The sequence below is a fragment of the Mustela nivalis genome (assembly GCF_964662115.1).
Source record: "Mustela nivalis genome assembly, chromosome: 15".
Classification (NCBI taxonomy): domain Eukaryota; kingdom Metazoa; phylum Chordata; class Mammalia; order Carnivora; family Mustelidae; genus Mustela; species Mustela nivalis.
The window spans coordinates 4,338,376-4,354,959 of record NC_139034.1 but is presented as its reverse complement, the minus strand read 5'-3'; the positions used below and the strand labels follow the sequence as shown (position 1 = coordinate 4,354,959).

Genomic DNA, 16,584 nt, shown 5'->3' with positions numbered 1-16,584 from the left:
AAATTCCAAATTTAAAAAACAAAACATGGCTACAATGTATTTTATAAAAGACATGTTCCTCAAAATGTTGTTTGTAAAAGTTAATTTCTGCTCACTGAATCATATTACCCTCTTCACTTTCATTATAAAATCATTTTAGTGTAAAACTAAGAGATACACTGTCACGGAAAAGTTCGCAACCAAGACATAATAAAAACTAAAAAATGCAGCAAACTACTAAGTAGCACACAGAGTAAATAAAAACAATTTTAAAATGAAACATTCATAACATAGCACTCAAGTCACAAAATGCAACCATCATGCTAAAACATAAAATGTAAGATGTAAAGTGCTTTACAAGAAGGCACTCTTGTTTCTTGAGGACAGATACCCATGAGAAGCAGATGTGTTCTGCAGATTTCTTGGTCTTTTAACTCAAGGCAACACATTAGGCAGGAATATGATTGCTCCTCTCACCTGGCTTATCCATGTAGACCATACATAGGCTGACTATGGAGACTTGGAACTTGCAGAATATAGCTCTCCTTGTGGAAGCTGACTTACAGTGTGACTTAACTTTTTTCTGAATTGTTTGATGTTTTTACACTGAGCAGCTGAAATCTTAACCCCAAATGTGGGTCTTAAAAGAGTTATGTGTTTCTACTTCAAGGAGTTAAAACATGTTCATTTCATTTTAAGTTAATTCTACAAAAACAAACTAAAGTACTGAAAATCCTGGAATGGATAGTCAATATTCTTAACCTAACATTATGGCTTTTTAACAGTTTGTATCAAGTTAATAATAGTAATAGCTACTCAGCATTGGAGTGTGTGTCAGGCATTGCACTGAGCCCCCTTCCATGAATCAAGCATGTAATTTTAAGTTAGTTTCAAGCTCACACCACCTCCCAGGGTAATATACTCAGGAGTGAGAGAGCTAGGGCATGAGGCCAGAGGCTGGATGACTGCTGCTACTGTGAATTTATATTTGGTGGTAATAGTAGCAGCAACCTTTCTATACACACTATATCACATTTACTCTTGTAATATGTCATTTAAGATCTATCAGCATCAGCTGGGACCTCGTCAGAAATGCAAATTCCTGGGCGTGGCCCAGACTGGCTCATAAATGCTGGACTAGGGGTGCCTGGGTGGCTCAGTCAGTTAAACATCTGCCTTGGGCTCAGGTCATCATCCTGGGTCCTGGGATCAAGCCCCACATCAGGCTCCCTGCTCAGCGGGAAGACTGCTTCTCCCTTTCCCACTCCCCCTGCTTGTGCTAGACCTCACTTACTCTCTCTGTGTGTGTCAAATAAATGAATAAAATTTTAAAAAAATGCTGGACTAGCAGCTCAGCAGGCTGTTGTCACAAGACTTCCAGGTGATTTTGCCACAGGCTAAAATTGGGGAGACCCATTGAAGAGGACAGAAGCTGAGGCTTATTAAATAAACTAAGCAAAAATAAGGCTGTAGTAGGACTAGACTGATCCACAAAAAAAAAAGTGGACGATTTTCAAGGGCCCTCAAGATTTCATTTTATATGAACTAGTAATTCTGATATTTAAGTTCCCTATGATCCTCACTCCTGGGCAATACTCTAATACTCTAAAAATCTAGTTGTAGGCATTGCATTTATTTTAACAGCTTAAGGCTGGCCTCTTTTGGATGCATTTGGAAAATCAACCCTTTCCACTATTTGACCTGTGGATCTAATCCAGACAGAAGTGTCAAGTATTTCCACATAAAGATGTAAATGTGCATCTCTAGGTTTCACAGGTAGAAGTGGATGATGGGTAAGATTGGGGCCTGTTGCATGTGGGTTTGTACTGGGAAGTCCTAGCTGAGGCATAATAAGGGGGCCAGTGGCCACTCTGCAGACAGTGACTGGGACTGGTGGAGTGGCAGCAAGACTGCTGGTGAGGAAGGCACACCCACAGTGTGCTGCAGGGTGCTTTGGGAGGGCCCTATGAGGTGAAAGGGAAGAGAAAGCGAGAGAGGCATCCACAGACTTCAAAGCCACGACAGCCTATCCTGTGGCCTGTGCAAAGAGCTGAAGAAAAAAAAGGCAAAAAATATGATTCTTGAAAAAGTGTCAGGGTGGAACCAGTAAGGTCACTGAAAGAAGCATTCCAGCTTGGGTTGCAGGAGGAAATGAAGTCTGGGACTCCCTGTAACTGAAGGGATCAGGAAATAAGGAACAAAAAGGCAAATGGTAGGAGAAAAAAAGCAAATAAGAACCCTGAAAAGGAAGTAGCTAATGCTTTAAACTTGTGCCAAAAGAACCAAGCAACATGAAGCCCAGCTTGTAAAAATGCCCTAATACCACAGAATTTCCACTCCAACATTTCTTCCTGTGGGAATAAAGCTTATTTGTACACTAGAACTGATTGTGTTGGGCTGAAATGGACTGGATGAGAGAAAAGAAAATGTATTAAAAAGAGAAACCAGGAGCAGGAGGTGTATTTGTAATAGAAAGGCCTCTCCTTCCCTGCCCTCAGGTATCAGATCTGGAGCAGCCACACCTTTCTTCACTGAACTAACCCTGACCAAGGTGGAGGTCCCAGGCCCAGGTGAGGTATTTCATTTTGTTCTGAGACATAGCATGATTTAAGGAGTATTACAGAGAGGTCATCTTGCGGGGAGCGGGAGCTGAACCACTCTTCATGTTGAAGGATCTGGCACCTCAGTGGCCTCTGAAGCACACTTTGATCTTTCTGATGTTTCTAAAGAGGCAGACATTAGTCTCTGGACCAGTGTCGTCTGGGATCTGGCTCAGCACCAACGGATTCAAGGTTCTTAGAGCATGCCCTGGCCCTGATGTTTCTAAAGCAGGTTTTCAAACCTTCCAGACATCTGGGTAACTCAGGCTCAGGTTTAGGCTTTAACACTGGTTACATTTTGCAAGCTTATGAATTACCAGAGAAGGCTCTGAGAACTTAACATAGGCTATTGGGGGCTGTTCTAGAAGGAACTGGTTGGTTACCCTGAACTTAAGATTTTTAGAGGAAGTATAGAAAACTTAGAAGATGGTGACCTGGTCCTAGAATTCTGATAAATACGTAATATTTCCCTAGGGGTGACTCAAGATAATTATTTCTTGAAGGACATTCAATTTCAAAAAAGCTTGTATCACAAACTGCTTGCCTCCTAAGAGCAACGATGAATAGGGAGCAGCAAGTTGGTCTGTTGAACCTAAGCTCCTTTTAACTAAGGCACAAAGCCTTGTGTGCTGACTCCTTGCCCATTAGGGACATTTTTGGTACATACAGGTCCCTGATCCCTCATCTACAATTTCAAATTCAAAAGCTTATGAAAGCCAAGTTTTTAGGTAGCAATAGGTAAACTTCATGGGCATAAAGCCTGACTTGACCTGAAGTTATTTTTTTTTTTTAAGATTTTATTTATTTATTTGTCAGAGAGAGAGGGAGAGAAAGCAAGCACAGGCGGACAGAATGGCAGGCAGAGGCAGAGGGAGAAGCAGGCTCCCTGATGTGGGACTCGATCCCAGGACGCTGGGATCCTGACCCGAGCTGAAGGCAGCTGCTTAACCAACTGAGCCACCCAGGCGTCCCGACCTAAAGTTATTTTTAACCATCATTTTAACCATCGTTTATCATAAATGTTAACCATCATTTATCATAAATATTTTAACCATCATATATCATAAATGTTAACATTTATGTGTTATTATTAACATATTTTGCCAAATTAGTAATAGTTATATTTGACTGAGATGATCTCCATGGGTATTATATATGGCTAATGCACGATAATACTTCTCTAAACTTCAAAAAATGCTGAATTCCACAACACACTTGACACAACAAGCTTTGGATAACAAGTTGTAGGCCTGTAGCTCTCCAGCTTACCAGAACTGTTGGGACAGATCTCTCAGACCCAAGACTCAGTTAAGTTCAAGCCCGGAGGGTTATGTGAACACATGAAAGCAGGAATGGGGCCAGGTTAACAGAACTGAGGTGACATCTGAGGGTCAGGGGACACTATGGAGATGTCAACACCCAGTATGACCATGGAGGGCTGACCAGATTGTAAATGGTTACTCCCTGCTGTGGCAGACTGCTCTTGGCATTCCTGGGACTCAAGCTGAAAGCTACTTCTACCAATTTCTGAAACTCTGAGTAAAGACTCCTGTGACTCAAGGGTAAAAAGGCAAGGACTGTGAGGTTCAGCTGGAGAAGCTGGACTGCTCCTTAGAGAATCAAATTGTCTTGCTAGAACTAGATGCTACTGGTGACTGTAACTGCTTAAACCTATCTGGCAAAGCAGAGCTTAGAACTCAGGAAAGAATCTTTATCCCTGCTGCAGCTTCTATTCTTAGGAAATTTAGAATACACACATGCATTTCTTCCAGCACAGAAGCAGTCTTAGCAGCACCTGAAACTTGTGTCTTTCCAACTAGATGTTAATTTCCCTGGACCCAGGGACCATGTCTTACTCATCCACATGTCCTCAGCACTTAGCACAGTATCTATCTGGCACCTGGTATGCACCCAATAAATGTTTGTGAATGAATGAAAGACCCACCTGAACTAAGGGTCCCCATTTGTCTTTGTCCTGACTTCTAGATCAAGAGATGGAAGAATGAAGTTGAGCAGTAGCATGGACTTGGGTCACTTATGCATGAGAGTGCTGAGTATGGATATAAGAGAATATATGTGTATCTCTAGGTCCCAATTTCACATTTATTTTTCCAATTAGTTTCTTTCAAACCACCAAATTTCTATGAAGTTTAACTTTTACTACCCACTGATGTAGACAGAGGAGGTAGATTTTGTTGAGGAAGAAAGAGAAAAGGAAAACTTAACAATCTTCTTATTAAATAATGGTGTGACAAGCAATCAAATTCAAGTTGCTGAGAGATGCAAACAAATTTAGAAATCACTTAAGGCCTCCAGCATTTACATGGTTGGTCCAAAGATAGAAGGCTGTAATGAACCATGTCTCCTAATTCCAAGACTCACACTATTTCTACAAGAAAAGTGTAAAGACTCAGGACTGCCAGTGTTCTTTAAGATTATCTTACTTCTCATGGTACTACCTTAAAATGTAAATTTAAAAAATATAATAGAGTAAAACCTCATTAGTATGGACATCCATGTTCATATATGCAGCATGAACCTATTTAATTATCACTTAGTAGAAACAGGTATGGTTAGTTAAGAAGTAATATCCACTAACATTTACAGTCATTTACATAGCAGACTGCTTACAAAATTAATTACACTAAGTGCCTTTTATTGTGTATAGAACAAGCAAACAAAGGACATTTTTTTTTTTTTTTTTAAATTCAAGGTGTTTCTAGTAGCCCATGTACTACCCACTTGTCAAAACCAGTATTTCAAGGAAATGGGAAATACTTACCACTGCTGGCACTCCCCTCTCTCCTGCTGCGGGAGCCCCCACTGCTGTCTCTGCCGGACTTTATGCGCTAGAACAAGAAGACAAGTTTCAAACAATAAATGATAGACCCTCAAAGTTGAATATAATTAAATGTTGATTTTAAATTAACGTTGCTCTGTTGCCCTTAAGATTCACTGCTCCTTCTCCCCTTAAAGCTGGGTTCGAATTGCTCCTTACCCAAGAGTGGACTTAATGGGAGAAAAGATGAGGCTGTTGTGTGAATAAAGTGCTCATAGCCTGCCTGCTACCAGGTCCTCAGTCCTTATGAAATACTCAGGGAGCACTTTCACTTACACGCGCAGTGTGACGTGGCTTACAAACCCAATATTCTCCCGATATGAAAGTTCAGGTCTTAAACCAGGGGGCTAGCAGGAGACAAGGGAATCCACAGAAGGGCTATTTCTTGAGCTAGTCCTACTCTAGAATGGCTGGACTTGAACTATTTTGGGGAAGGGAAAGATAAACTGGCTTTTGAAATTCAACTTCTACAATAAAAGCGCAACTAATATCTCACAAAACACCTAAGATCTGTTCAGTAGTCCATTTTCGTAGGTACAAGCTCACACTTAAAACATAAGAACTATCTCCAAGCTGTGACATTCTTGGGTTTCTTGAAGCAATTTACAGTTATTTTGTGTTCTGCTTATGTGTTAGACTTTTTGTATTGACACCAAATCGGCCTCAAGTCATACTGCCAGATTCTCGTATGCCTAATGCTGTGTTTAGACGGACAGGGCAGTCAGTGACCAGAATCAGACAGTTTTAATAAATATTTACTCTGCAACTGACTTAAAAGTTATAAACACAGGTTGGTATCTTATTTAGATTTTCAATAACATAAACTCAATTTCATATTTAATTTAAAGGACAAACCCTGACCCTGACAACTCCCCAGATGCTTGTAAATCATCAGATCATGGATGGGCGTTATTGACATAGTGGTCTGCTAGGAAGAAAAAAATTTCCTTTCAATAATTCAAGACTCATTTCTGTAAAATGGAATACCCTCCTAAAACTCAGGACTTCTAAATACATGTAAACATGCTCACATTATTTCTGTTAAAAAAGAAACCTCCCTTGAAATCCCATCTCTCCCCTTTGCCCCTTCTCTTTTGAAAATCTAGAAATGATGATGTAACAAAATAAAAATTTTAATGTCTATGATCAGATTTTATTTTAAAACTTGATTTAATCTCTCCACAGATTATTTCTAGCTTATCTAAAACACCTACAACACAATACTATAAAATAAACTTAAAAAGACAAATCCCCATGTAACTTGAAATTTTTTCAAATCAAATGTGAGACGAGATCTTGCATCCTGCTTTAGTAACCGTATGTTTATAATAGGACAATTTAGAAAAGTGAGCACTTTCCACCATCACTACATTCTTTACCCCATTCCATCTATTCTTTGCTCTCATCTAGAATTTCCCAATCCTTTGGCTTTCAGCCATCTTTTCCTAAATTAAGTCCCTTAAAACCTCACTTTATTTGCAGCCTACTATCACCCCACCACTTTAAGTATATCTCCATCAGGACCTCCAGGCTCCTTGTTCACCCACTTGTCTTTCTGCTCCACTCACCAAGAAACCTAAAACCTGGCTTGATTCAATGACTTCTCCTCTTCTCCTACTCCCAGGACACCGTGTCCTGCTGGACACATAACACATAAGGACACAACAGTGTCAGCCTCCAGGGGCCTCCCCACTGCTGGCTCAGCCTCTGACCCCAGGCCCCACAGAGCAAGCATGTTTTTAATGTACCACATTCTGTCCTTTTCACCTTTTTTCCCCCAGTTTAGGAGTTCCATCTTTTTTTTTTTTTTTAATTTCTTTTCAGTGTAACAGTATTCATTGTTTTTGCACCACACCCAGTGCTCCATGCCCTCCCTAATACCCACCACCTTGTTTACCCCAAAGATAACAGATGTAGTGAAAAGAAGGGCCATCTGTACCCCAATGTTTATAGCAGCAATGGCCACGGTTGCCAAACTGTAGAAAGAACCAAGATGTCCTTTTCACCTTTTGAAACTGACTGCCCCTCCTACTTAGTGAGTAAAAGGCAGCCCGCACAGCTTGGTGCTTCCTCTTTCTATGGACCCTCTCTGTCTGCTACACTCTTCTTTATCTTCGTCCCAGCTCCCCACTCATCCCATAAGGTTCAGCTCCACTCTCATCTTAGGGAAACTCCTGTGACCCAGGCGACTGCTTATTCAGTGTGCATACCAGCACCTATGCCCTCCTCACACTCATGGTCCTGCCCTGCTGGTCTTTTTCCTTTACCACTCTCCTGTGGGCAGAGAATGTGGGGTTTTGTTTTGGTTTGTTTTTTGTGGGCAGGGGGTGGGGGGAGAAGAGGGAGTGATTGGAGGATTCAAGGGAAAATCTTAAGTGAGAAGGAATCTTAAGCAGGCTCCATGCTCAGTGTAGAGCAGGATACCGGGCTTAATCTCACAACCCTAAGATCATAACCTGAGCCAAAATCAAGAGTCAGATACTTAACTGACTGAGGCACCCAGGTGCCCAGAGAATGAGTTTTTTTTTTTTTTTTTAAATCCCCTTCCAGCTGAACACCTATTTGCTTCTGAAAATCAAATTTCACCATACTGAATCTTGTGTACTTTGTTCTCTAACCCTCTTTGGTATTTTGGCTGACATTTTTCTCCTCCTTTTCATTTTACTCAGTCTTTATTTCTTGCTCTTCCCATTTTGTTCTTTTCCAGACTATAGTCAAGTTTGACAGAATGCCCTACAGCTGACTTGTTTGTGTCCAGTGAAGAAGAAATATAAAACATCTCTTTAAAAAATGTTGCTAAGTGGTGCCTGGGTGGCTCAGTCACTAAGCGTCTGCCTGGAGAAAGTTATTTAGTCATCATGGGTCTCAGTTTTCTCATCTACTAAAAAAATAATAAAGCTATACCCAACATCATAGGACTATTGTGATTATTAAATTAGTTAACACACATAAAGTGCTTACTTAGAACAGTACCTGTACCTATCACACACTCAGTAAATGTTAGCTGTTGCTATTATTGTCTAGTTAAGCAGATGTAATCAAGTGGAATTAAAGGGAAAACTGTAGCCAGAACCATGAAGAATGCTAACATCATTCATGACCATTCATCCAGCACCTTCACTTCTTTTCCCTCCTGCGGCAAAACTTCCACGGTTATTAGTACTTCCAGAGGAGAAGAAAGGATAAAGACAGACGGTCAACTTTGTATTCCTTTCCAAGAGTTTGATGTGATTATCTATGATATCCCTGCTTTCAATTACATGGTCCATTTCACAAATGATCTCAAGTTCACAATATAGAAATGTTCTTCTTGGGCAAGAAACACCAAAATTTGACTGTAGAGTTACCAATTCTAAAAAAGATATGTGACTATCTAACAGTGTGAAAATGCTTAAAGAAATCAAGACATATCTGTATAATAGTGTATTATGCAGGCATTAACAATGATTATATGGAGAAATTCTAATTACGTAGAAAAATGTTAAGTTTCTGCATTAGGACCGATTCTAAACAAGAAACACACAGAGAAAAAGCAATACATTTTAAGTTCAAATTTAGAAATGGAGAGTGTCCTTAATTCAGACGTTTATTTATTATACTTTGTTTCATAACTAAAAGTGCTTTATGAACTATGCAAGCCAGGAAATAGAATGCTCTGCCCCATGGGCTCACAATCTCAGAAACACAAACTGAAATGGGACATGCAACAATTAAAAGATAAATTAGCTCTCAGATAGTGAAAATTCTTTGTCTCTTCTTCCTAGGACCTTTCTTTTCCACTATTTTTTCTCCTTCTCTTTCTATATATAAGCAAAACATAAGTGAGAAAACATCAAGAACATGTTTAAGATTTAATGCGGAGTACCAAAGAATAGAGAAATTGATTTTAAGGGTGCTGCAGAGAGAGTGCTTTGTGGGTGAGAACTGTGAGTCTGATTCTAAAGAAAGATTAACCAGTTAACATTTGAGAGAAGATAGCAAAGTGACCTTAGGTTTTATACGGATTACAATGAGGGCAGAGATAAAATATCACCAAAAGAGGCACAGCTCAAGCACTGTAAGATGTTAATTGGAGTAAATAAGTAAGAGAAACACTGGATCTAATCTAAATGCATCAATGGTAACTTGTATGAGTTTACTGAAGTATTCTTAATTAAGTCATTAGGGAATTATTTAAGCAAAGACAGTGGAAGGATGTCAGTTCTATGAGATAAACAGATAAAAACTGACTATAGTCAATGTATATATAAGTATTTTGATGGAAGAGGAATCAAAAGGCTGAGTACTAACTAGAAAGGAAAAGCAGTCTCAGTGACATTTACATATTCACTTTTTTTTTTAAGGCTTTATTTATTTGAGAGAAAGAGAGAGAGCGAGCAACAGAGGGGTGAAGGGCAGAGCAAGAAGCAGACTTCCCACTGAGCAGAGAGCCCTGTACAGGGCTGGATCCCAGGACCCTGAGATCATGACCTGAGCTGAAGGCTCAGGTGACTGAGCCACCCATGCTCACCTACATATTTATTCTTAATAGTATGATCCAACAGTCCACGAGAATATTAGCTCACAGCAGTCAGCCAGACAAAGAGTTTAACACCACAGAGAGAGAATGCATAAAGGAAAGAAGATGAGGTAAGAGGACAAAGGAAGAGAGGAAGCCTATGTAAAGATGAAGTACTACGAAGACCAGAACCAGAGCACAGTATAAATAATGGCTCAAACTAAGCATGGGAAAATCAAGCAATAAAAAAATTGTGCAAAAGCAACTCTGCATCTCTTTAAAGGGGGAGTATTTGGTCTCTGCCCTTAAAGTTCATTTCCCAGGGACTCCTCAGAATCAGACTTCCTACAGCTTGAGTTATCAACCCTTGTTAGAAGGGCTTTTAGGAGAGAGTAAGAAGGAGTTATCAAGTTAGAAGGGCTGCTATTTATTATGTAAAACATTAGAAGTCTACTAAATCAGAGATGGTAATGCATATGCCAGTTTTCTTGATTAAGGTTGTAAGTTGCAAGAAGAGTATTATGCATGATCCATAATTTGTATTAGTTTGTATTTGTATTAATTTGTTTTCAGTTCAGTATAAACTTAAACTACTGATTATTAAACTTAGGAAGCCTTAAAGACTTTGACTATTTCCATGGTTCTATACTAAGTAACTTGACATAACAACTAATTTTAAGATCTAAATAATGTTCTTGGTTTGAAATATATACTTATTTTTGATTCTTCTTAATGAAACACATTTAATAGTGATTATGAGGACAATTATGATAACCTGAATTTTGATTTATACCCATTTAATTTGACAAAGCTTTCACATAGGTTACCTAATTTAGCAACTGATTAATGGTAGTAAATTGGTCTTTGCAGCAAGTTTTAAACTATATACCCTACCATGGCATTTTAATGCCAACTTGATATTTTACAGGATTTTTAAGGTAAAAATTTATGTCATGCTCATAATCCTTAAATAACTGAGAATAAAACAACCAGATCACATCTCAAAGCAAAGATAACCATACTTTGAATCCAAACATGGACTTTAGATTTAATTATCCAAGATAATTAAAAGTCTAGTCTTAAAGAATATATTTTCTTTCAATGAAAGGCAGACACTCAAAAATCGTGTTAAATTTTTAAATATTCAGTCTTAAACCTAAGAGAGATTATTCTCTTAAAGAAGTAAAAATAAGAACACGGTTATTCCACATATTGCATGAAACACAGAAATAAAATGCTTCCATGTATATTAATATTATCCTCAGAGCCATGTTCTACTACATAATGAAAAAGCTTAAAGAGAAAGTACTATTATTATATAGTCTTTAGCTTGGCTTCCATGGGCCACAGGACACTCCAATTGAAATTAACTGCATAAATTAATCTGTAAGTTATTTTATGTTCAGGAAAGTTACAGTGATTTGTCTATGAGCAATCATCCATGTATGTTGATTCTGATGCATGCACTTTCTCCTATTAAGAAGTGGTTCTTGATAGAATTTTATCCTCAAAGTAGAATTTTAGCTATTCTTCCTTTTGTGCCATAGCAGAAAAAAATTTCAACTTTATTTTATTGAGAGAAGCCCTCAGAATCACTCAGTTGAGCTACAGAAGGCTGACATTTTGAAAATTAACAGACAGCAGTTTTCGGCCCATATGAGATACCTGTTCCCTTATTTCTTTCATTTTTTCCAGTCTCTTGAGTTTTGTTGCATATTCTTGAACTTCTTTTAATCCAATATCTGTGCAGAGACGAACCAAGAAACGCAGACCTAAATTGTAAAAAAAGGTTTTAGAAAAATATTAATGCACAATGTTGAAAATATAACAAATCAAAGTCTCAATCTTGGGGACACAACTAGGAATGATACAGTGTTTGTTTCTATTAAAAATTAACTACAGGGCGCCTGGGTGGCTCAGTGGGTTAAAGCCTCTGCCTCCGGCTCAGGTTATGATCCCAGAGTCCTGGGATCGAGCCCAACATCGGGCTCTCTGCTCATCAGGGAGCCTGCTTCCCCCTCTCTGCCTGCCTCTCTGCCTACTCATGATCTCTGTCAAATAAATAAAATCTAGGGGCACCTGGGTGGCTCAGTGGGTTAAGCCTCTACCTTCGGCTCAGGTCATGATCCCAGGGGCCTGGGATCGAGTCCCGCATGGGGCTCTCTGCTCAGCAGGGAGCCTGCTTCTCCTCATCTCTCTCTCTGTCTGTCTCTCTGCCTATTTGTGATCTCTCTGTCAAATAAATAAATAAAATCTTTAAAAAAATTTAAAATAAATAAATAAATAAATAAAATCTAAAAAATAAAAAATAAAAAATTAACTACAGTTTGTATTCTCTGGCCCTAGGGAAATGGTCTTCCTTGAAAGAGGACCTAAAGGGACAGAGTCTCTACCTGCCTTGCCCTCAGGTGAGACCACACCATCTACTTAGAGGCCTTCCCATAATCTTTATGTCTTTATCTATTATTCCTTTACACCACTTATGACTACTGACATATGTATTTGTTTATTGCCTTTCTCTTCGCAGGAATTTTTCATCCGTTTTCTTTCTGTCATGCCCACAGTACTTGAACAGTGCTGTATACCAACATTGTAGCATTCACAAGAATTTGTAAGTCAGCAATTCATGACCACTAACATATTGTAAAAGTAATGGTACCAAAATAATTTAAAATGTCACTATATAAATTGCCCATGTATACATTTATCTTAATAATTCATAATAAGAACATAATTTACATATATTTTACAAATAATACTTAACTATTTCTCTTACCTACCTATCCTTAGAAAGAGTAGCTTAGGAATATTTAATGTAAAATAAAAATCATTGTTTTTGGTAGTCTCTGAAATATAGTATGTCATCTAAACTCTCTAGAGCTGGTCAATTTTTGCTAACTGAAGAATATATCTTAAAAATGAATTACCCTGTTGGGTTTATCAGAAAACTACTCTGCTCAAAACAAGATATTACACCAAAATTTTTTTTTTCTATCACTATAGTTAGGGTAGACAAAGTATAATTTGTTTTGAAAATTATCCAGGCCGAAGTCATCTTGAACATTCCCTATGACACAGGTAATCATTCATTTAATTTTTGGAGTGAATGCTTTTTTAAAAAAGTATTTTATTTATAAGTAATCTCTACACCCACAGAGAGCTCAAACTCATACCCCTGAGATCAAGAGTCACATGCTCCACCCACTGAGCTGGCTAGGGGCACCTTAGTGTGAATCTTAAACTCTCAATAAAGAAAGACATTTGGACTTGCGTGCAGATTCTCCCTGTATTGGTCCAGTGCAGAGGTACTATAGCCACCGCGGGGGTTCTTCATCAGCGGCAATTCTGTCAATGCAATTTGGCAATGTCTGGGGACATTTCTGTCTTTGTAATGAGTGGAAGTGCTAGGAGCATCTGGTGGGTAGAGGCCAGGGATGCTGCTAAAATATTTTATAATCTGTAGGATGGCTGCCCACAATACAGAATTAGCTCATCCTAAATGGTGCCAAGGTGGGGAAGTCTGCCCAGCAGACTTTTGGGTTGCTTCATTTTTACAAAAGATATTGCTACCACTCATTTAATCTCTGAATCACCAGTTTCCTAAGGTGACTGAGATTAAGAATTACATAAAAAAACTTATAAAAAAGACATAGGAGGGGCATCTGGGTGGCTCAGTTGGTTAAGCATCTGACTTCCGGCTCAGATCATAATCTGGGGTCCTGGGATTGGGCCTGTATCAGGTTCCCCGCTTAGCCGCTCAGCCACTCAACCAGGGAGTCTGGTTCTCCCTCTCTCTTCCCCTCCCCTCCATTTGTATGCGCTCTCTCTCTCCCTCTCTCAAACAAATAAATAAAAATTAAAAAAAAAAAATAGGAAATGAAAGATATCTGTGTCTACTGCAAACCTAAATGAGAATCTCTGTAGGTTGAGCTAGAAATTTACGCTTTTTAAAGTTTTACATGTAATTCCCAGATAGCCTGTTTCCTGATGGCATTTGCAAACTACCCCTGTAAAAACAAATCAGCTTCTAATCAGCATTAGAAAAGTTCTTGCTCCTAAGATGCTACCAAAGGTCATAATTCTGAGCTCTCTGCTGTTGATCTTTCACAAAAGCCAAATGGAGAAAAAAATTAATGAAGGAACATGCAGTACATCTCATTTCCGGATCAGGCTGGGCCACTGGAAAACTTGGCATGGAAAAGATTTATCTTACTGAACTGAAATTGATTGTTTATAGTGTTCATTGTTACTGAAAGACAAAATTAAGAAGTCTTTCAAACATTTTATTTGCTGTGGGGATGTCACAAAAGCAAGGAGCTGCTACTTTAATTGATCTTATCAAATATATCTTTTGCTTTCACAACATAAATGAAGAGTTAGAAATGAATGTTTTTGTCTTCCCAAGGAATTACTCTGTTTCCTCATAAATAGAAAAGATTATATAACTGATTACATTTTTTCTCTTTCCTTTAGGTGTAAAGCTATTCAGGGCCAAATACAGAGTTTAGTGGGAGTATGCAGCATGTAAATATAGGTATTTTGTATTTTCTTGATTGTGATTTTGTTGTTGGAACTCCTGTAATACTTCACGTTATTACTTTAAGTTACATAAAACCCATTATGCAACAAGATGGGGAATAAATGAGTATTTTCTACAAAGCGAATTTCACAAAAGAGAAATAAGCCCAATACCAACATAATGTTTTAAACTTGAAGTAACGTTAAAATTCATTTGCTATCTGTATGAGCAAGATGATTGTTCTACTTTCATAAACTCTGAAAGTATTTTTCAACCTCAGAAAGTTGCATATTAAGTGGAGTTAAAAATGCCTTTTCTGGGGTGCCTGGGTGGCTCAATCGGTGGGGTGTTTGCCTTTGACTCAGGTTATGATCTGGGGACCCTGTGACCCAGCCCCACATTGGGCTCCCCAGGGAGCCTGCTTTTCCCTCTCCCTCTGTCCTTCCCCCTGCTCATGCCCTCTCTCTCTCTCACAAAAAAATAATTTTTAAAAAATGTGTTTTCTATAAAACATCAGTTTATGAACTTTAAAAAAAACAAAATTTATTCTTCAAATTTCATAAAACCTGAAATACAGATGTTTACTACTAAAGAGAACCCAGTGGTATACTTAAATCCATCAAAAATTAAATTCTATACAATGTACCTGCATAGTCAAAATTTCTGATCATATAACCATATGTGTAATCATGTATCACAAATTATAGGCTGGTAGTTATATATACAATATATATACTGTAGCAAATGTAGGTATCACACTTAATGACATAAAATGTGAGAACTTATAGCTTCAAAGTTACAAGGTGTAAACTCACATTCAACATTTTCTGGAAATTTTCTGTGAATATCCTTATAAGTATCTAATGCTTTTTGGTAGTTACCTATAAATAAAAAAAGAGAAAAAGCCACACTAGCAGATTATAAAACTTAATAAGATTCAGCAAAGTAGTAATTTTAATTCAAGACACTGGCACCATTTATTGGTTTAATAAGAAGACTTTCATGTCTTCCACAAGCATATATAAACTATGATTAATATAACTTCTGAAAGAAAATGTACAGAGAAATTTGAAAAAGGGGTAGAGCAGAAGTAAAAGGGTGATGACTGAAACTTAGTTTAGTCTTTGGGGCACCTGGGTGGCTCAGTCAGTTAAGTGGCTGCCTTTGGCTCAGGTCATGATCCCAGGGTCCTGGGATCAAGCCCCACATTGGGCTCCCTGCTCAGTGGGGGACCTGCTTCTTCCTCTCCCATTCCCCTTGCCTGTGCTCTCCTGTTCTCTGTCAAATAAATAAATTAAAATCTAAAAAAAAAAAAAAAAAAAGGGGGGTGACTGGGGTGGTTCAGTTGTTAAGCATCTGCCTTCGGCTTGGGTCATGATCCCATGGTCCTGGGATCAAGCCCTGAGCTCTCTGCTCATCAGGAAGTATCCTTCTCCCTCTCCCTCTGCTTGTGTTCCCTCTCTTGCTGTCTCTCTCTCTGTCAAATAAATAAATAAAATCTTAAAAAAAAAAAAAGAAGACAAAAAGCTTAAAAAGAGAAACTTAGTTTAGTTCTTAAAAAATGTGTCAAAATTAAGATCTATTCAATTTCTAAAAATTAAAGATTATTTCAGAAGAACTGACAAATTCAAAAACTTAAAAATTGAAACATTAAAAAGTTTACAGAAAGCATTTTGTTTTATAATACTATAAATTTAGCTTCATAGCAGCAAAGAATAGGAAAAAATGAATTTTTGATCTTTGCTAAAATCTCAGTAAACAATGAATCTCTCTGGGCCCTACTATACGCAAAGCCTAGCCATCCTGACCCTCCAAGAGCTGTGGTGAGAACTGGATGCAACAGAGACAGGAAGTACCCAGCATCCAGCAGCTCTCAATAAATATCAGCTTCTATTCTTCTGATCTGTACTTCAGTAACACAAGGGAGGTTCCATCTTAAATCACTCAGAATACCTCATATGCATGTACATTTTACATAGGCCTGACACAGTAATGAACACTGGTAACTCGGAACTCACTCTGATATCAATAACATGTGCATACAGCACAGTGATGTTATAGATCTCATAGGAAATACAGTAACAGCAAAGACCAATGATCTAAATGATTTGAGGACTCCTGCCATTCTGAAAGAGCTCACGGGGATAAA

At 38.3% G+C, this 16,584-nt stretch overlaps 1 protein-coding gene and 1 long non-coding RNA gene across 8 annotated transcripts in view; one reads left to right on the top strand and one right to left on the bottom strand.

The window, feature by feature from the left end:
- Window positions 1-16,584, bottom strand: part of IFT88 (intraflagellar transport 88) — a 150,560-nt gene that overhangs the window by 18,386 nt on the left and 115,590 nt on the right. For 6 of the 7 annotated variants that reach the window (XM_082701683.1, XM_082701677.1, XM_082701680.1 and 3 more), the window contains 3 exons: window positions 15,251-15,316; window positions 11,582-11,688; window positions 5,362-5,428 (listed from right to left, as the gene is read on the bottom strand). In XM_082701683.1, the coding sequence (XP_082557809.1) occupies window positions 5,362-5,428; window positions 11,582-11,688; window positions 15,251-15,316 (240 nt within the window). Of the gene's footprint in view, window positions 1-5,361; window positions 5,429-11,400; window positions 11,512-11,555; window positions 11,689-15,250; window positions 15,317-16,584 lie in introns of those variants that run through there. The other variant, XM_082701682.1, reaches the window with a different exon arrangement.
- On the top strand, window positions 1,831-8,328 carry LOC309849294. Its single transcript, XR_014303636.1, has 2 exons — window positions 1,831-2,549; window positions 8,126-8,328. It is a non-coding gene; the product is annotated as an uncharacterized lncRNA (long non-coding RNA).